Here is a 22,042-nt window from a genome sequence, read left to right as displayed (position 1 = left end):
GTGTGAGTTAAGGAAGCACTATTATCCGCATTTTACAGATGGAGAACTGAGGCACAGAGACAGTATGGGTATGCCTGTACTGCAATTAAACACCTGTGGCTAGCCAATGAGAGCTGACTTGGGCTCATGGGACTTGGGCTACAGAGCCATTTAACTGCTGTGTAGATGTTCAGGCTTGAGTTGGAGCCTGGGCTCTGGGACCCTTCCCTCTTGCGGGGTCCCAGAGCCCAGGCTCAGCCCAAGCCTGAATATCTATACCGCAATTAAATAGCCATGTAGCCCAAGCTCTGCGAGTCCAAGTCAGCTGACTTGGGCCAGCCATGGGTGTTTAATTGCAGTGTAGACATACCCTATGTGGCTTGCCTAACATCACACAGGAAGCCTGTGGCAGAGGAGGAACTTGCATGTGGTTCTCCCAAGTTCTAAGCAAGTGCCTTAACCACTGGACCATCCTTCTTCTGCTTTGCCACTTTACCTACCCTGTGCCCTCTACCCATTCACCCCTGGACTTATTCTAACATTTTTACCCCTGAGGAGCTTCAAATGGTTGCCATTAAAGTAAAAATCAGTGTCAGAGAGATGTCTCCTTTTTCTCTTCCCAAATGAGGAACTCCACCCCCATCCAACCAAATTAAGTGGGCTCGAATTCCAGGATGGACAAGACTCAGTTCTGCACCTCTGACAGGTTTTCCTTATATAAAAATATCACTACTTTAAAAAATGGAATATCAGAAAAATAGAATTTTGTACCACTGTCAGCTTCCCAAGGAGTACCAACATTTGCTTCCAACAGAAGGTCCTGAGATATCGGACCTTAAAAATATCATGATTCTGGGTACCAAGAAGTTATTTTAGAGGTTTATTAAATTTGCCTCTAAGGCCTAAAAGTTGGACTCATGGCTAAAGCACCTGGCTTGACAGGTGGGAAGGATACAAAAATAGTCCCAATAAAACTGTTAAAACTGTAAAATATTCTTACATTGTGTTTTGTAACATGTGTTGCATATATAGAATATATTATAGTGATTTATTGGCAGTAATTTGTAATGATCTGCATAATTTACACATGGTTTCATCACTGATAAACAATGCAGCAGATTTTAGACATGGCTTGGATGCATAGAGCAAAGGACAGAGAAGAATGAAAGATGACCCCCAGGTTTCAGGCTAGAGCGATAAAGAAGATGGTGATGGTGTTGATGGTAAAATAAAGGGAACTGGAGAGGGCTTGAGAGACAAACTCAGTAGTTTGGTTATGGTATGCTTAATTTCAGTGTGACATTTAAGAGGAAAGGTCAGAGACACAGGATGAGATGCAGGATTGGAGAGGACGGAGACAACTCAGGAGTAGAGAGGTAGATTTGTAAATTGTCAGAATAGAAGCAGCAGTTTAAACCATGAGAGCAGATAAAATCAGCTAAATAGATGATGTAAAGGGAAGAGGAGGAATGCAAAGACTGAGCCTTGCAGAATCCCAACAGCCAGTGGATAAAATGGGAGAGACCCAGTGAAAAGCCTTTATGCTATTCACCATCATCACGTACTCTGGTTCTGCTCCACAGCTTCAGCACTGATTCTCTGTGGATAAGTTATACCAAGAGCTGGTCAAACAAAAAAGGGGGAAATTATTAACAAATTTTTGCAAAAGAAATAGTCCATTTTTCCTCAGACATGTTGGAATTAAAAATATTTCAACAACTCTAATTCTTCCCTGTGGCATTTGGGAGTCATCCTGTGTTGTTTCTGGGGGCCCAGTATAACCAACGCTGAATTTGAACCTAAGTGTTTTACAATAGATTATTTTATTACACACATTTTTATTTAATTGTGATGAGCTATTGCAATCCAGGGCCCCGGGTGGTGGGAAGATCACCTGGAGGCAGATTGCACAATAAAATGGTATATCTATATGGGACAGCTGTGGGTGTTTTATTGCAGTGTAGACATACCCTTTGGTACTTACATCCCTAAAGGCCAAGGAGAGAAGAGCTGTCTGAGAAGTGGCCCTGGCCAGGAAGGTGGGAGGATACACCAATTCTACCTATCCCCTGGATAGCCTTTGCTGGCAAGGCTCCTATGGAGCCCCAGCTGTAATTTAAAGTTGCCCTCATCTGACAACCATTGAGGGAGGTGGTAGTACAATCACTGCAAGCCTCCTCCCCATAGCCAGGCACAAATCTCCCCATTGGCATAAGAAGTTGACTATAGCCTTCTGCATTCTTTTCTGCTGGCCACATAATAAAGATTGCAGCATTCTTGGAATGTTCTAACCATCTAATCTTACAAAACTGGTCAAGGAACAGCACATCCTCAGCTCCTTTTCTCCCCCCATCCTTTTTTCTTCCCCGTCTTGGCTGTGAGCTGGAAAGGCAGGCAGGGAGCAATAGGTGCCTATTACCCCCCACCCCCGTCCCGTTTTTTTCACAGTTGCTATCTGGTCACCCTATTCAAACCAGAACAACTGGCATTACTGCAATGACTTTGTGCAATCATGGAAATGAGAAAAAAAATGTTGGCATTGCTTCTCTCTAGATGTCTGGACGTGCTGGACGACGTGGTCAAGACTTGCTGGGAAATGTGTTTTTCTATGATATTCCATTGCCAAAAGTAGACAAGCTTATAAAATCCAATGTACCTCAACTGAGAGGCCAGTTCCCTCTGAATATTTCCCTGGCACTGAGACTTATGCTGTTGGCTGCAAAAGCTGATGACAAAGAAGATGCAAAAGCAAAGGTATATTATATGGTTGTAGGCTATCAATGCTCAGTTAGATAATGGAACCTTTATATATTTTTAGATCACATGTTGAAGAATTTTTATTTAGTTCAACACCAAATTACTAAATATGTATTTTTGCTAACCTGAAAAATCTAAATGTTTTTAATCAATGGGGGGATTTCCGATTTCTAATACACATTAAGTAATACAAAATAATTATGATCTTTCCCTTTCCCTATACTGTTCACATTGTTTTCAGTGGAATCCAATTTTATTAAGTGATATATATTTGGATCAAATATAGCTATGCTATTTATATATATATCTTACGATCACAGAAATTAGATGAAAAGGCCCTATAAAATCCTTCAGTACATTTTTAGTATTTTGTGCAGTTTAGTTTTAAATACATCAAACAATGATCCTAATAGATCTCAATATCAAGTTTTCCTGATAGTCATCGTAAATTTTCCCTTTTTTAATTTCATCCTATTTTTTTTCCAGGAAACTCTTTGTACTAATCTCAGCAATTCCTCTCCCTATTTGGTGTTTACATCATTCAAATGTTTGCAGATTATTACATTGTCACACCCTTGTCTGCTCTTAGACAAGTTATATTTATTTAGTTCTTTTAATCTTTCATCAGTCAATTCCTCTAGCACGCTGATCTTTTTTTCCACTTCTCTGAACTCCCTCTAATGTTGTCAGTCTTTCTGCTAGTGAGGTGTCCAGAAACAGATGTAATAGGAACAAAACCATCCAGAGGGGCATGGACAGATTTAAGGGGCAATAGGACAGTAAATGCCACCGCCTCCTCCCCATGTTGCAGTGTTCCTGGAGTGGTTTAAGCAACGAGCTGTCTCTGATATCAGTAAGAAGGCAGAGGGAAAGGGAAAAGGAGCAGAGAAAGGGGACTCAACTGCCTAGGGAGAGGAAGTTTATCTTATTGTCTTTATAATACACCTTCACTTCTTCTTCCCTTTTCTCTTTCTTATGTAGATTGCATCCAAGAGTAATTTTGTCCCCAAAGTGAAATGGGGAATGGACACACAGACCCTCCCCATGGTACCCTGAGTTCCCCAACAGCATAATTCCTCCTTCTCCCAAAACATCCCCAGAGCATTGTTGTATCATAAGCAGGGCATTCCCTAGCAAGTTACTAATTTAGACATTTTTGAGAGTGATAAATTGAAGTATTTTTCCTCCTAAGGTTTTGTCACTGTTGAAGCATTCGCTTCTCTCCTTCAACCAGCCAAGAGTCGTGGAGATATTAAAGCTGTACTTTTTATTTTCTTTGCAATTTCTTGTCAAGGAGGTAAGATTCCACCTTGTCTTTCTGTTAATGAAATGGTTTATCTCTACATTTAGTCTTTGGCCTTGATCCTGCAAAGAACACCACATGAGCTCAGGGACGTGCCCATGAACATGCTATGAACACTATTATTTTATAGATCAAACCAGCTATCCTGGTTATTATTGTTTGTGCTGTACATGTACCTCAGTTCTTCCACACAAGCCTGAGGTTTTCACTGAAAATTACTTATATCAAAAATGCTGAATCATGATATTTTAAGAAAAAACAAATTGTGCAAAAGAACTAAATTTCACATGATTCCATCTTTCTATTTTTTTTGAGTGGGGGGGCTCTGTATCTCATTTGAGATGTTTATTACATAATACATAATTTGAAGGGCACTGTCACATGTTTTATCCTTGGTAGGTTGAGAGCTGAGCCTAACAATCTAGTTGGTAGGTACCACATATAGGGTGACCAGATGTCCCGATTTTATAGGGACAGTCCCGATTTTTGGGTCTTTTTCTTATATAGGCTCCTATTACCCCCCACCCCCGTCCCGATTTTTCACATTTGCTGTCTGGTCACCCTAACCACATATGATACCACCATTCTTAATAAACGCCTGCCAGTACAGCTAAAACACTCAGGAACTGTAACCTCTGATTTTACTCTTTGTCACAGTTTTCAGGGGCAATATCTGGTTGTTATAATGCTCCATTGTAATTAAGTTTATATTATATCTCATGCTACCAGAATGATCCACTGTATTGCAAGGCGTGGAACAGAGGAGAATGGTTTTCTATGTAACTCCCCGAGTCACAGAATTCTCCACAATGGTGGCATGAGCAATATTTAATGTTGAACAATATCATGGTCCAAATGACAAAAATTACAGTCATTTGTAATTGTAGATTAATACAAGGTCCAGTCATAGTTTAGTAAATTGTTTAATTCTTTAGGGATATTTGGATCAAGAAGGTAATACCATGGGATTTGCTGGACTTGTAACCCATCTGCATTATCACGAACCTTCCAATCTTGTCTTGGTCAGCTTTCTTGTGAAGGGCTTGTTTCACAAACTATGCCAGCCGAGGAAAGGTAAGTTCATGTTCACTAGCTTTTTACGTAGTTAAGAAATTGACACTAAATTAAAAATAATTGTTAAAGAGTAGAAGACAAGTTACATATATAGCGGAAAAAATTACCCAGATATATTCCATCTCTTCTGGTTATTTCCTCCAATCAACCAACATCACCTCTGTCTTGGCACAACTGAACTTCAGCCAACTAGCCATCATCCAAACCCCTATCACAGCTGAACAAGCAGAGAAACTGCACTGTTCTGATCTGATGAAAAAGATGAGCGAATGTTGCAGTTTTGGGTAATTGCATCTATGACCTCTCTGTGGTGTGCTCAAAGGATGCTCCATTAGGTCTCACACCTTCAGTGTCACCTCTCTCTGGTCAGGGACTTGCATTTATCTGCCTCCAGACATGGCATGTAGGCTGCATCCCCCTACAATTCACTGTGATTGTTCCAGCAGGTCTGATTTGTTCAGCATTTGCCGTTTCACACTCTCTCAAGGGCTAAGACAGTAGTTTACTAGGGACCAGACAGCTTTACATAGAGCACAATGCATTTATTTTAGATAAAGAGATTACAAAGAAAATATAATAGAAGACAAACACATACACCTATCCGTCCTATGGTGACCCTGGCTGGTTCCAGTTCTTCCAACCCTTCAGCAGGATTTGCCTCTTCCCCTCCTCCACTTTGGTCAAAGGTTCATGTCAGTTTATTGGATCAAAGTGAGAGCCCCCTTGAATAAGTTTAAACTCAGCCTTTATACCCCAAAGCCCTTCTTTGTCTCCTGGTCTCTTGAAGCTAGTCTGAGCCAGTATGTGCAATTCCCCCCAGGGGGTGGTACTTATGTGTCTCAGGGTCTGCAGTAACTGCCCCCCACTTATTTTAGTTCCTGAAAGGAGTTCTGTAACCCTCCCCAACCAGCCTACATACAAGCCTGGGTTCACAGAGATACAGATAACTTTATAAAGTGGATCCAATAGTCTCAAGATATGCCTGCATTAGTCATAGCTGTCTGTCACAGTCAACAGCATGCTTATGGCGCCACGTCTGAAAATTCCTCACTATCTCACACTGTGGCCTTACATTTACATTGAGCAAGAGGGGTAACAAAAACACAAGAGAGAGAGACTCCTGCGGGTAGATGTTCAGTTGCTGAATAGCACCCTAGGAATCTTCTCAGAGAGAATACAATAGAGCCACTCCATCATGGTTCTTTCTATCCTTGCCAGAATATGCAACTTTCTGAACAATAGCATCAAAGGCAACTAACAGATCTAAAAGAATCATCACAGATATTTAGTCTTTGTCCATTGCCAAAAGGAGATCGCTGATCAAGGGGACCAGAGCTATGTTCAAATTTAAAACCAAATTTGAAGAAATCAAGAAAATCTGCACACTCTTGATAAAGCCAGAGCTGCCTCAATAAAATTTTCTCAATAGGCTTCCCTCAAAATATTAGACACACAACATGGCATCTTCTAGTTCCTCCCAAGTCCATGTAGTGTAATGGAATTTGGACACATTACCCACATTATATCATAAGCGGCAACATTATGTATGTTTGCAGCATATTAGAGATTTTTTTTTTCTAGAATTAAAAAGTTTGCTACATGAGTTTTTCCAAACGCTTACAATATTGGCTAATTTAGGCTTTAATCCCAGCATCCTTGTTCTGACTGTCTGAGTTTTCTGTTTTGAATAGACTCAAAGACATTTTCTAAAGAGGTGATGGAACAGCTAGTACTAGTACTGGCAAATCTGTTTGGAAGAAGATATATCCCAGCCAGCGTTATTAAATCTAAACAAAAGTTTTACCAGTCAAAGGTAAGATGAAATCTCTTGTTTTATTTTTTTTTAAAATATTTAGTAAATAATGATAAAATAAAACAGAGAGGTAGGCTAAGTGATTGTTGATAATTTGAACAACAGATCTACAGGAGAGATAACCTCTCTTTTGATGTTAGAGTATCACATTGTGTAACTGTAGGCTGCTAGCCTGAGCCCTCAGTTCAGAAAGCGCTCACACCATGCTGGTTCTAGCCCTCTTTCTCACCTGGTTCTAGCCCTCTTTATTTGTTCACAATAAAACCGTTCAACATAAGATCCATATATAAACCCAGTATTTTCCCTTGACCCAGGGTCTTCTTCAGGGGCCTATCTAGTCCTAACATGTTTTAGTCTACCACTCACTTGCAGGCCTGCCAACAAGAGAGGCAAAGGGGGCAACTGCCCAGGGGCCCAGGTGATTTAAAAGGGCCCGGGAGTCCCGGGCCCCTTTAAATCATCTGGATGGGCCGCAGGGCACCTAGATACGCAAGACCACTCCGGGCCCCATGCTTTGCAGGGCCCCATGGGCTGGTGTGGGCGGTCCCGAAAGTGGCGGATTCATCACTTTCACCCCGGACCCCGTTCCCTTAGGGACAGCCCTGGCCTAGAATTTCTGTTGATGGGCCTGCTCACTTGCCTGAGAGTCACTCTGCTCCAAGGCCCTCCACAGGCACCAACCTATTTCCTGTAAGATCCCCTTGACCTAGGAGCTTCCTAATACAGTCTTTCTACTCCGAGCAGCTATCTTCAATACCTGGCCCCCTTGCTGGCTTTTATAATCAGCTAGTCTATCTCAGCTGTGAGGTAGCTGATCAGTCACAGGTGAGGCTCGGTGTAACTCTCCTTAAGCAGCCAGTCACTTTCAGTCAGTGATGAAAGCCATATACACAACCCTTAATTTAAAAGAATCATTATTAGATGCAAACATAAAGGTTGGAGATTTGATGATCTTTAGATGAGATGAGCTCTTTGCAAGCCCAATGTTGTGAACTCAATTTTAAACAGGAAGATCATCTCCCTCTCTTGAACTTGAAGATTTCCTCTACAACAGCTAGAAGCCTCTGCAAAACTTTTTCACAGTTTGGACTCCAGTTTTAGAAACTGTTTCACAGACTACCTCCCCTCCCTTTCAAATAACATCCCTATGGCAGTTAATTGCTTACATGGCAAAATAATATTGGAAATGTTTCAATATACTTTTTTTTTGACTTACTTTTAATGCTGTTTAAACTATGGAAATGAGATAGCTTTCTACAGACCACAAGCTGCTGCTCTATGGACCACAGTTTGGGAACCTCTGCTCTACTATATTTTAATTGAGTAGGGGAAGATGTTGCCTGATCTTTAGATTATGTATTAATTATATTGATTACTTAATAATCCCCAGTTATCATTTTGAGGGTTGCCAGGTTCTTGCCCCAAGATCAGGCCCAGTATTATTCAAATTATTATATAGTTGGGAACCCCTGATGTGCACAGTTGCAACACTCACACTATGGGAACTCTTTTATATTTACAAATATAGTTCATTAATACATTTAGCACAGTCACAACCACCCCAACTCAGTAAGGTAGATAAAAATACTACAGAATGTACATCTGCACACAAATATACTCACACCATCTCCTGTAGAACAACCTGAACTGTTAGCCATCATCTTCCTCATCACCATCACCTTCCCCATCATCACCAATGGCCATCATTCTGGCATCCCCCAAGGACTACAGCTTCTCTCCTACCATCCCTAAGCTGGGATGCCACTTTTATAATATGTTACGCTGACGCCGTTATGTTTGATGCATATTCAGCAGGGGATTTTTTCCCCTTTTCCTTATTTGTATTTCCTCACCTTACTAATGTTGGAGTATCTTTTTCCTATAGGTTAGTATATCAATGATCTCAACTTATTATCATATACGTCCATTCATGGCCCTTTTGTGGTTAGGCATCACATTTGTTATTTCTGTCCTAACTGGTTATTTCAGTTCTTTCCAAGTTCCAAGTTGTGGTGTACCCGTTAAGTTTAAAAGGGTATGCACTTAGGAAAGCCCCTATGCCAACCTGCTTTAACACATCCTCTATGTTAAAGGTCGCAGCCACACATGGACCTTATGCTTTAACTCTTCACCATCTATCTAGGTGAAAGGTCCCAAACATATGTATGCTAACTTTGCCTTAGCTCACCATACAGGATGTGGCCTGCAGGTCCCTTGTGTTACAGCCCAAATATACTCTAATAGAGACTTATAAACCTATTCTAATAAAATAATCAAACCCATCAGAAAATAAGAAATTTATAAGAAAAGATATATAGGCAAGCAAGCAAGCTAGTCTTAAATGTATCTCATGTACCTGTTGTGTATGTCAGTTTGTTGCCAGGACACTTCTGTGGTTGAATTATTTACCTGTGGTCAGAACTTCCCCTTAAACTCTATTTTCTGCTCCCCAAATACGTGAGGTTTTCTGTTGGGCCATTTTTCTGTGCAAAGTCTATCTGTTCAAAGTTCATAGGTCTCAAGCCTTATGCTAACTTGCTGAAGCTAATGTCTTACAGGATACAGGCCTGTAGGTTTTTTGCATTACTGCTGAATACAATGCAAAGCAGAATACAATACAAAGCAGTAAATATAATAAAGGCAAGCTAGCACACTGGGCTACAGATGTTTGTGTGGTGGGATAACATCTTTCCTATGTAACCTATAATGTGTACAGCATAAATTACTGATTTGTGCCTAGCAGAGCTGCTGTTTCAATCTGTTTACAGGCTCAGGAAGAAATTTTTGACATTTTCAAGCACTAGAAACTTAAAAATGAAAGCTTGAGATTCAGCAAAACAATTCTGTGGCAATGGGTGGATTACCAGGCAAATTCTGTAGCCACAAAATTGCAGACTACAACATAGGGTTTGACTTATTATGGAGATAATCTGTTCTAAAGTCTTGCTTTTAGAAACAGTGACTTCAGTTGGAAATATCTAACATCAGATATGCTAAATATTGTCACTGCAACATCATAATGATGTAAAAGTATAGTATACAGCTCAGCTTTTCTGTACCCTTTTTGTTGCTCAGAAAACTGGTAAAACTCTAGACTGAATGTAAGTGTTCTATCCCACAACATTTGTATTGTTTTAGGTGTTCCTTGAAGATCTCCCAGAAGACTTTGCTGTTGCATTACATGAGTACAACAACAAAATAGAGGAGAATTTTGGCCATTTTTTATTGATTATTTCCAAGATGGCTGATATGAAACAAGAATACCAACTTCCTCTTTCAAGGACTGGTAAGTGAATGCTACATTTATACATTCATATTCACTGTGGTTTGCTTCATTGAAATATTGTGTTTTGGGCTATTAGAGCCTGGTCTAGTGGTAGTGTAATGTGGAAGATAGGGGCTCAATTCCTTGTTCATAAGTCAACACACGCTAGAATCTGTATGAAAGCAACAGTCCTCTGAGGTAGGAAATATCTCACTTTGATATCTTGCAATTTTCTTGCCAACTAAAGAATCTGCACTGATGGACTCTAAAAAGGATTTTGTCAAAGCCTCATTAGAAGGAGGGTAATAATAATGGCCTTCAATGGGAAAAGAGAACAGGAGGAAAGTGTGGGTTCAGACTGCAAAAAAAGACATAAAGAACCCTCTGAGTAGAAAGAAATATGGTATGATAGTGTAACAGGTTGGCAGTGTTTGCCTGAAGCACCCATCTTGTTAGCAAGATCCTTGCTGCTCTAGCTGAGACTACAAATCCAGTTATCGGAGTGGCTTCCAGCCCTGTACATCTACATCTAGACCAGAGGATATACTGCTACTGCACTTATGTCCCATCTATAGATCTTACTCTGTGAATATCACATAGTAATTGGAGGGGGTGGGGAGGTAGGTTGGAGCTTGCTCAGTGCAGATGGAATGTTCCCAGATTGTAGCAGCAGTCTTCTAAATTCTACTGAGCATATGTAAATGGTGATCAGGTTCTTTTAAGTCAGCAAAATCTGGGTAGATTTTGTCCTGGGAACCCCAGAAGATACCTCTCTGATTACAGGACTAATTGCAAATACTGCTTCACCCCCCGAAGGCATTTCTTCAAAGAAATTGATGGAAAATGTTTTAGTATTGGCTAATCAGCCTATTTTCCCCTAAACTCATTCTCAGAAATGGCTGAACCGCTTTTGCTGAATCTTTAAAAAAAAAAAAAAAAAAAAAATCAGCCTCAGGAGAAACCAAGCATGGGAAATTTCAGATCAAGTAGTTAAAATCTGGCAGAATTATAAGCAGCTGAAAGCAGAGGCTTATTATAGAAAGTGATAGATAACTCTAATTATAAGCATTGTCTATAAGGTCAAAATTATAAAGAGAACTATTAAGTCAAAAAGAGTAATAAAAATATTTCTTGCATTATCTGATCCTTTCTCAGAGGACAGTTGTGTTGCGTATGTATTCTTAAACTTTTCATTTCACATCTTGTTCCGGTTAGATTTTTCAAGTGAAGAATGCAATGACTCTAAACTGGTGTCTCACTTGATGAGCTGTAATGAGGGAAGAACTGCTGTTTCACCTTTTGCATGCCTGTCTGGAAATGTGGATAGTGATTTACTTCATGCAGAGACTGTCAACAGTGTAAGTGGGGGAGATTTGTAAAGTATTAATGCAGGTTCACTTTGTCTATACTCCAGAATAAATATATTCAGATACTCCATATGAAAAAGGAATTGCCACTCTAGTGATAACAGTTTGTACTTTTTATTTACCTGGTGTCTGAGGATATCAAAGTGCTTGACAAACATTAAGGAATCTAGCTTCACAATAGCTCTGAGGTAGGTATTATGCCTATTTTACAGATCAGAAGACTGAGGCATATGGAAATTTAGGCAGCATTCTTCTGCTAAAAGAGAAGACAGTGATCTATTGCTATTAGGAAAGAGGCCTCTATCCTCTATTTATAGAATCAAATTCTACCTGACCTACATTCACACTGATTTTAGTAGAGATGCTCAGGCAAAATTTGCTCCATATTTTGTATTACTTCCAAGGAGTATATATTCCTAACAAGGAGCTTATTTAATGTTGTCAAATATAAGGAATATATAATGCCTGTTTTCTAGGGCTCAGCTGGCTTCCTGTTCACTTTTGGTGCTGATTTTGATCTAATGCCCTATATAGTTTGAAATCTGTTAAGGGAGAGAGATTCTCTCTACATGTACTGCCACTGTAATTGAAATTAGTTGTGAAGCTTTCAGGGATTTAACTATAGAGGTAACTATCTGGAGGCCTGTCATTTTCAGCAGGTAACATTTAATTATGGAACACAGTCCCTGCATTTGTTGATCAGAACCTGAGTCTGATGGGGGCCTGGTATAATGCTCATCTATTTACTCACGCTTTTGTTTGAATCAGGTGATTGTAGGGGAGGCTATGGAGCTGTTTTTGAGAGAATGTTAATTTAGTCTGATGGAGTTGATTGTGTTTTCTTTTAACTTAGAGCTTCTTGGATAAGCCCATTTTTATAAACAAAAAAATTTTAAAAAATGTATCGTAAAGAATAAAACTACTTTTAAAAATTGGTGTAGGTGTTTCCTTCCTAGAATCCATAATTAGAAAAGAGACACTCACTCACCAATTTTTTCAGTCGTGTACCAAACCAGCAGAAGCTTTCAGTTATCATTTTTAATTCCTTAATATGCTTTCTTTTCTACACTACTAGTAATCTAATAAGATGAAAATAAGTAACAATTATAGGAAAATAATTTTGTGGAATATTTTAGTAATAATATTAATTTGTCTTAAAATGTAAAACTCTCCAGTAAATAAGAGGTTTCATTGATGGTTACTTTTTCCTTGTCTTTCCATCCTCCTGATAGGAACTCTGTAGTATTTAACAGACTAACACTTTGTGCAGTTATTTTCCTTGACTCTGCTTAAAAAAAAAATCTCATTTTGTGTGTCTGTGCTCTTGGGTTCCATTTGCTACATAACCTTCTTTGCATAAATTTGGAAGAAAGAATTTCAAAAATAATCTAAACTTAAGCTCCTAAATATTTAGGCACTTTAATAAGAGGCCTGATTTTTCAAAAAACATATTAAGGGTCCAGCTAGGGTGACCGGATGTCCCGATTTTATGGGACAGTCCTGATTTTGGGGGCTTTTTCTTATATAGGCATAGGGTGATCAGATGAGATCAAGAAAATATCGGGACACCGGGGGGGGGGGGGGGTGAAGGCGAGTGCTGCCGGCCGGCCAAGAGCAAAATATTGGGACAAAAATTGCGTCCCGACCAGAGATCAAATATTATCGGGACGTCTGGTCACCCTATATAGGCACCTATTACCCCCACCCCCTGTCCCGATTTTTCACATTTGCCCTCTGGTCACCCTAAGTCCAGCAGATCCCATTATTCAATAGGAGCTGCTAGGTGCTCAGCATTTTTGAAAATTTGGTCCATTTTTTACGAGTATAAATAAGGATTTAAGAGCCTAATTTTTAGGTATGCTTGGCTGGGATTCTTTAAGAAATATTAGTTTTCATAAAATAAATTAACCATCATTCTAAAGTGATGACTACTTTTATTAATGCTTTATTTCCATCAAGACTGCCATAAGGGCTTTGTCCTGCAAACAAAACTACCCAATAATGTCAATGGAATTTCTACTCTTGGGCTCCAGTTCAGCAACGTACTTGATCATGTGCCTAACTTTAAGCACATGAGTAATCCCACTGACTTCAGGCCTTGCTGAATTTAAGCTTCCAGGATCAGATTTAAGTCTGGCACTCAGACACAGAAACCAAAAAAAACAGACTGTCTAGGTAAAACAAGATGGGTGACAACCCTACTTAAGTGTTAAATTGACATGTAGATGAGTAACGTCAAAACATGAAAAACCCTGGATAAGCATGCAAAGAATTTATACAGTAAACCTGAAAGATCTGAATCTTAAAATTAAGTTGCACTGTTTCCTCAGGTCATATTACGCACAGTTGGTATTACTGCTAGAAATATTCCTGTACTTTGTGCAAAGAAATTTGATAATCGAAGAAGAAGAATGCCACTTAATGCTTATGCACTTGACTTCTATAAACATGGTTCTTTGACAGCAATGGCACAAGATAATGGGTAAGCAACTGATGTTTCTTTGATTTAATTTTTCAGCTTAAGCAGAGTTATAACCCTGATAGTTTAAGAGGTTAAAACGTTATGCATATTGCATCATCTTCTCCCCAGCCCCACTCATCCATTTCAATGAGTGAAGAACATACAATCCTAACTTTTGACTGTGAACACTCCTAACACTACTGTATTTACTAGTGGCCCTCATACCCTTAGATAAGAGGTATCCCTGGTGGGCTAAATGTTTTGATTATATTTATTGTCCATACATATTTTTTTATGAATCACTCTTTAAACTCTAGGAGAAAAATACAGTTCAGTGCACAGGCAACTATCTAATGTATGCTAATACCTGTGTGTTTCACAGAAGTCTTTCAAGAGACTTTTCAGTAATCTACTATTTTCAGTGTTCTGATATAGTCTTACTTAGGGTGAAATTGAGCTCAGTGCAGAGTTCTTGCACAAAGTCCTATGCACCACTTAAGCATGCAAGTAAAGCTTAAGTGCAAAAAGCCTGCTGCCCTTCCATTTACTCTAGGTAAAATTCAACCTTGTGCAGAGTGCAAGTTACAAGGCTCACTTAAGCCTTTTTTTTAAGGACTTTAGTGGAACTTAAATGGTGCATAAGCCTTCTGTGGACCACCTGCACAGAGATTAATTTCATCCTCTAAGAATGTCTAGGAGAAATATTTTACTTTTTAATTTAATTTACCTTTTTTTGACTGTTGGGCATGCTTAAAAAAAAGATTGAGCTTGAAATCCTGGCCCTTAAAACTAGTGGGAATTTTACCACTGACTTCAGTGTGGCCATGATTACCCTGAATATATACAAGTGAAACACCTGTAAAACACCTGCATCCGAAGAAGTGGGCTGTAGCCCACAAAAGCTTATGCTCAAATAAATTTGTTAGTCTCTAAGGTGCCACAAGTACTCCTGTTCTTTTTGAGGATACAGACTAACACGGCTGCTACTCTGAAACCTGTAATATACATACTTAAATACTTCTAGTTATTTACATTTGGAAATCTTTTCTTTTTCTAGTATACATGAAGGAGAAGCTTATCTTCTGCTGAAAGATTTTTCACTCACTATTAAAGCTATCAGGTATACATATGCTGGTGACTCTATTTAAACAAGAAAATGGACTAAAAGGGAAGTTATTTTTTGTAAATAATTTAAGATACTTTTTAAAATGTATGGTACCTGAAATGAAAAGAAAACTCTGTTTTCACTTGCCTTTTGAAAAACGTGTGATTTTGATAATTATGTCCTGTACAAATAATTTCTATCCCTAGTAAAATAGTGGATGAAATAGTAAGTAGTGGGAAATTCACTAAACATCTACAGGATAACAGTACCATGTTCATGAGTTTAGAATAGCATGGGTTTAGAAAGATTAAATCTTGGCAAACAAACTTTAGTGTTTTCTTAGTTAGACCTACAAAACCAGTGAGTGAAAGGAAGGCAATAGATGTACTAGATTTGGGGCTAGATTCCTCAGCTACTGTAAATCAGTGTAGCTCTATTGAAATCAGGGCCGGCTCTAGGATTTTTGCCGCCCAAAGCAAAAACAATTTTGGCCGCCCCCCCCGTTTTTTAATTACCCCCACCCCCGGCCCAGCCTCAACTCCACCCCTTGCCCAAATCCCCAGCCCTGCCTCCTCCCCGCAGGCTCTCAAGCCTGGGAGGGAGGGGGAGCAGCGGTGCGCGAAACAGCTGTTTCGCGCGCCGCGGCCGCTCGGGATCTCCCCCTCCCTCCCAGGTTTGAGAGCCTGGGAGGGAGGGGGAGACTCCGAGTGGCCGCGGCGCGGTCGCCGCTTCTCCCCCTCCCTCCCAGGCTCTCAAGTCTGGGTGGGAGGGCGAGTAGCGGCGCGCGAGCGTCAGCGGAGGTGAGCTAGGGCGGCCAGGGCACATTTTTAGGGGCGGCATTCTGGCGCCGGCCATGCCGCCCCTAAAAATGTGCCGCCCCAAGCACCAGCTTGTTTTGCTGGTGCCTAGAGCCGGCCCTGATTGAAATAATGGAGTCAATGGAACTACACTGATTTTAGCTAAGAATGTGTCCCTTGGTTTTTAGTAACACATTTAACACTGTCTGTGAAATCATGTTTGAAAAATTAATTCAAATTAACTTGGTTAAGTACACTTTTATGTTGACTGATAATTAATGGCAAGACTATAAACAAAGGATAATGATAAATCTCAATATAGGTCTTTTTTCTGAGAAAAATGCTGAGCGCACTGATCCAGCGAAGCACTTTAGAACATGCTCAATTTTAAGCATGTGAGTAGTTCCACTGACTTCAAGAGAGGGGGCTCAGGGAGAAGACAGCTCTCTAAGGATCCCCTTGCAGAGCTCCTCTCACATCATTCCATTAGGAAGAGGCTAATACAGTATAGCATTCCACAGCTTCTTGCGGCTCTGATTTAGCAGTCCTCCTCTGTTCAGCAAAGCAATTAAGTATGTGCACATCTTTAAGCATGTCTAAGTCCTATTCAAGTCAATGAAGTGAAACACATGATTAAGTGCATTGCTGAGTAGGGATAAACTTAAGCATGTGAGTAAATACTTTGCTAGGAGCCAGAGTAAGGAACTTCCTGTTGGAGTAATGGTGACCTATAAATGTAGAATTGCAGAATCTAGAATCACAGAATCTAGAACCACAGAGCTTGAAATAGTAGAGGACCTGTTCCATGAGAGTGGCCTCAAAACTCAACCACATCCAAGAAATTTGACTTCAAAAACTAAACTGTGTCATAGGACACAGCACTACATGTTGTACAGGTTGATCTGCTGATTAATTTGAGAAAAACAGGCACATGACTCTTCATTTTAAGATTAATACACCCGGAGCTTCAGTTTTTAATAAATCAAACAAAATAAGGAGGGAAATAAAAATGAGTTGGTAAACATATTTAACTCTAACTATAATTGCTATAAAATAAATTAAATCCACAAACTGGGAGCTACCTTAACATTTAAACTAAGAAAATGTTCTTTCTTTACATAAAAGCAACTTTACAATTAATCATTTTCCCTTCTATTTTGCAGCGTTTCTCTAAGTGAACTCTGTGATGATGATGAGGACAACGTTGTGCAGGCATTTAGCCAACTCAGTGACAGTTACTGGGAAAAACTGCAAAAAGTCTAAGGCTAAAGATATAAAATCATCTATGTGCTGAAGCAACAAAATTCCAAAACTATGTTTCCTCATTTGTTATAACTTGGAAATGTTATTATTTTCATAACTGCTTTAGGATAGTAATTTAAATTTGTTTCAATTACATAAAGTTTTGAAGTCTGTCAACAATTTAATTCCTCCACAACTCAGTTTTATTATGTATTTTATTGGTGTGGCTATAAGATGTGTTGATTTTACACATTTTGTGACAATTATGGTACTCATGGCTCTGCTGTGCATAGCAAAACATGTTTAGCTTGCCATGCTAGACCTTTTTTATGTAAAAAGATTGAATTTAAATTCTTAATATTTAGCACAATCTCTCAAATACATACTTGAAATTAAGAGATTATGTACAAAAACAACTTATGCTCTGTTTCTTTTATTAATCTATTAATAAAAAGTAACTAATTCAGGGAATAACTTTCATTATACTCTAAGAAATAAATGTTATAATTAAAGTAATGAGTGCCATGACTTTCCTCTTATTTTTAAACTAAAATTATTACTTTTCTATTTTTTTTGTTTATGTCAAACAGCAAGCTTTTAATGATGAACTAGTAGACTGAAGAAGCCATGACTGATATAAAAATCTGGATCCACAGTTTTGAAAAGGGAGTTGAAAAACTGGAAAGGGTGCAGAGAAGATCCACAAAAATGATTTGAGGATGAGGGAAAAAATGCTTTACAATGAGAGACTTGAAGAGCTGAATTTGTTTATCTTATCAAAATAGATCAAGAGGTGACTTGATTATTGTGTAAAAGCACCTTCATGGGGAGAAATACTGGGTAATACTGACACTAATGTACCAAAGAAAGGCCTAACAAGAACCAGTGGTTGGAAGTTAAAGCCAGACAAATTCATATTAGAAATAACCCGCACATTTTTAAGGTGAGAGTGATTAACTGTTGGAGCAAACTACCAGGGGCGGCTCTAGCTTTTTTGCCGCCCCAAGCATGGCAGTCGGCGGCACGCCTGCAGAAGGTCCGCTGGTCCCGCCAAATTGCCGCCGAAGCCTGGAGCTGCCGCTGGGTATCAGGAGGGTTGCAGGAGAAGAGGTGCAGGGGAAGGGGGGAGGTGCGGGAGGAGAGGGCTGGGGGAGGGTACAAGGGGAGAGGTGCAGGTGAAGGGAGAGTACAAGGGGAAGGGGTACGGCGAAGGAGCGATGGGGGGAGGTTACAAGTGGAGGGGCTGCGAGCGGGATGGGGGGGGGTGCAAGGGCTGAGAGGGGCAGGCTCTGACAGCTGCTTCCCCAGCCCCGTGCAGGCAGAGCCAAGAGGACGGACACTGACCCCCAGGTGCCCGAGCCGCGGGGGTCCCCCGGCGGGGCAGTATCCCCTGCTGCCCCGCTCGGAGCCGGGCTCTGCCTCTCCCCGCTCAGGGCAGGCAGCGCGGGGCTGAGGCGGGGGAGGTGTGCGGCGGGCTGGGTCCGGGGGCAGGAGAGGGCGGCGGCAGCTCCCTGGCAGCTCGGGCTGCCCAGCCGCCCGGCGGCATCCTGCACAGCCTGGCGCCGCCCTGGGGAGACTCAGAGCAGCAGCAGCAGCAGTGGTAGCAGCAGCAGGACCCCTCCTCCCTCCCTGCATCCAGGGCCCGCTTCCCTCCCTCCCCAGCTCCTCACACACTTCGGGAGCCCCTCTCACCGCCGCAGCCCAGGCTCGGCTCCAGGGGACGATGCTCTGGCTCTCCAGTGGCAGGACTCTGGCCAGAGCCGGCTCCTGGCTTTTTGCGCCTCAAGCAAAAAAAAGGGCCGGAGTGCCGCCCCTTTGAAAGTGCCGCCCCAAGCACATGCTTGGAGCGCTGGTGCCTAGAGCCGGCCCTGCAAATTACCAAGGGAAATGGTGGATTCTCCATTTCTTGATGTCTTCATATCAGGACTGGTTTCCTTTCTGGAAGCTATGCTTTAGACAAACATAGGTTTTTGGGCTCAGCATAGTGGTAACCAGATGAAATTCTATGGCCTGTGTTACACAAGAAATTAGATTAGATGAGCTACTGGGCCCTTCTGGCTTTAAAATCTATGAATTTGTATAAAAATGGTGAAGGTACAATTTGATCAATCAGAAGTTAGGTAAGGAAGAGAAAATATTTATGTATACTTTTATCATTTAGAGTAAAATTCATCCCTATGCAGAGGACCAGACTATACAGTTCCATCCAGGACTTATGCACCACTTAAATCCTACTTAAGCTCTCAAAATAGGTCTTAAGGTTGATCCTGACCAATGGGAAATCTTGGCAAGTGATCGTAACAAGTGGCGCCATCGTCTCCATCAGGGTATCAAAGTCCATGACAGGAGCTGGCTCCTACAGCTTGAGGAGAAAAGAGCCCGTAGGAAGCAAGCAGCTCCGAACCACGATACATACATTTGCAATAACTGCCAAAGATCATGCAAATCTCAGATTGGCCTATTCAGTTACATGAGACATTGCAAACCATCTACATCATAGGCTGAAATTCCCACCCTCTCTCACAGACAAAAGGATGCCAACCTATAGAAGGCTTGATTTTTTTTTTGGTCAAGATTTTTCTTGCTTGTTTTTCATCTTAGAAACAACAAGACTGTAAAGTCTGATCTTCCCTGATTTTGTTGGACAGCCAGTAACACATTTTAAAATATGCTCTTCTGAGCTCTAAACACCTTACTTTAAGAGATTAAGAGGCTGAATCTTAGGCCTTGTCTACACTACGAGAGTACTTCGATTTTAGTTAATTCGACTATGTGGAATCGATATTACTAAGTCGAACGTGTGTGTCCACACTAAGGACAGTAATTCGACTTTGTGAGACTTTGTGAGTCCACACTAACGGGGCAAGCGTCGACATTGGAAGCGGTGCACTGTGGGCAGCTATCCCACAGTTCCCGCAGTCCCCCCTGCCCATTGGAATTCTGGGTCGAGCCCCAAATGCCTTCTGGGTAAAAAAATGTGTCGAGGGTGCTTTTGGGCGCCTGTCGTCATCCGTCCGTCACTCAAGCCCTCCCTCCCTCCCTCCCTGAAAGCGCCGGCGGGAAATCAGTTCGCGCGCTTTTCTGATTACTGACAGCGCGGACGCCACAGCAGTGCGAGCATGGATCCCGCTGCGACCATCGCTGCAGTTGTGGCAGTTCTCAACGCCTCGCAGCTTCTCCTCCACCTGTACCAGAGGCAGCTGCAGATCAATCATGAGAGGAGGCTACGGCACTACCGTGACGGCATGAAGTCGGACACTAGCTCCGACCTCTCTGAGAACATGAGACCCAGCGCCCAGGACATCTCGCTGTCACTGGGTCTTGTTGATACTGTTGAACGGCGATTCTGGGCCCGTGAAACCAGCACGGAATGGTGGGACCGCATAGTGCTGCAGGTCTGGGATGAATCCCAGTGGCTGCGCAACTTTCGCATGCGGAAGGGGACTTTCCTCAAACTGTGTGAGTTGCTGTCCCCTTCCCTGAAGCGAAAGGACACCCGGATGCGGGCAGCCCTGACTGTCCAGAAGCGAGTGGCCATAGCCCTCTGGAAGCTCGCAACGCCAGACAGCTACCGGTCCGTCGCTAACCAGTTTGGCGTGGGCAAGTCTACCGTGGGGGTTGCTGTTATGCAAGTAGCCAGGGCAATCGTCAAGCTACTGCTATCTAAGGTAGTGACCCTGGGAAACGTGGAGCTCATCAGAGATGGCTTTGCCGAGATGGGATTCCCAAACTGCGGTGGGGCTATAGATGGGACTCACATCCCTATCCTGGCACCGGACCACCAGGCTAGCCAGTACATCAACCGGAAGGGCTACTTTTCCATGGTGCTGCAAGCACTGGTGGACCATCGGGGACATTTTACCAATATCTACGTTGGATGGCCTGGCAAGGTTCATGACGCTAGGGTGTTCAGGAACTCTGGTCTGTGTAGACGGCTGCAGGAAGGTCTTTACTTCCCGGACCACAAAGTAACTGTTGGGGATGTGGAGATGCCAACAGTCATCCTCGGGGACCCTGCATACCCGCTAATGCCCTGGCTCATGAAGCCCTACACTGGCGCACTGGACTCAGGGAAAGAACTATTCAACTACCGGCTCAGCAAGTGCAGAATGGTGGTGGAGTGTGCTTTTGGCCATCTCAAGGGGAGATGGAGAAGCCTACTCACTCGCTGTGATCTCAGCGAGACCAATATCCCCATTGTGATAGCTGCTTGCTGTGTGCTCCACAATTTGTGTGAGAGCAAGGGGGAGACCTTTATGGCGGGGTGGGAGCTTGAGGCAAATAGCCTGGCTTCTGATTACATCCAGCCAGACAGCAGGGCGATTAGAAGATCACAGCGGGACGCGCTGTGCATCAGGGAGGCTTTGAAAGCCAGGTTCCTGACTGAACAGGGTCTCCAGTGACTTTTTACTTTGTGGACACAGATGCTGAACCTGCCCCCGTTTCTTTACCCAGTTACTGTTGACTATCCTTCCAAGTTACATACCCCCTTCCCCACCTTCCCAACAAATAAAATCTGTTCTGTTCTGTTAATGAACAAGGTTCTCTTTTTTACTGTTTTCGCGGGAATGTTTTAAACCGGGGACGCAGACTATGGCGGGGGGCGGGTTTAGTGTTCTGATGCAAATGATGCTTCAAAACTCCGGGAATGACAGGCTCCGCAGTGCTGGATTGGTTGTTTCAACGCAGCCTGCCAGCAGTCCTGGGCGGGACTGGATGTATGTGTCGGCCAAGTGACTTTCTGGCAGGGGGCGGAGGGTAACAGATCCCCTGCTGCGTGGCTCTGTGATCCAGGATAAGGACCGCGGCATAGGATCTCTAACTGCCCTCCCCCCGACACAAAGTCACAGATCAACCCCCTCGCACCCCAGAACAAGAA

At 42.0% G+C, this 22,042-nt stretch overlaps 1 protein-coding gene across 1 annotated transcript in view; it reads left to right on the top strand.

Annotated features, from left to right (window-relative positions):
* Window positions 1–17,184, top strand: part of LOC135878988 (probable ATP-dependent RNA helicase DDX60) — a 73,426-nt gene extending 56,242 nt beyond the window's left edge. The window contains exons 30-38 of the mRNA XM_065404765.1: window positions 2,533–2,733; window positions 3,929–4,033; window positions 4,975–5,113; window positions 6,805–6,926; window positions 10,065–10,212; window positions 11,407–11,549; window positions 13,889–14,040; window positions 15,077–15,139; window positions 17,085–17,184. Coding sequence (XP_065260837.1) covers window positions 2,533–2,733; window positions 3,929–4,033; window positions 4,975–5,113; window positions 6,805–6,926; window positions 10,065–10,212; window positions 11,407–11,549; window positions 13,889–14,040; window positions 15,077–15,139; window positions 17,085–17,184 — 1,173 coding nt within the window. The remainder of the gene's footprint in view (window positions 1–2,532; window positions 2,734–3,928; window positions 4,034–4,974; window positions 5,114–6,804; window positions 6,927–10,064; window positions 10,213–11,406; window positions 11,550–13,888; window positions 14,041–15,076; window positions 15,140–17,084) is intronic.
* The last annotated feature ends 4,858 nt before the right edge of the window (window positions 17,185–22,042 follow it).

This window comes from Emys orbicularis, chromosome 5, assembly GCF_028017835.1.
Source record: "Emys orbicularis isolate rEmyOrb1 chromosome 5, rEmyOrb1.hap1, whole genome shotgun sequence".
Taxonomy (NCBI): Eukaryota; Metazoa; Chordata; order Testudines; family Emydidae; genus Emys; species Emys orbicularis.
The sequence above is the reverse complement of the archived record's forward strand: the minus strand, read 5'-3'. Positions and strand labels throughout refer to the sequence as shown.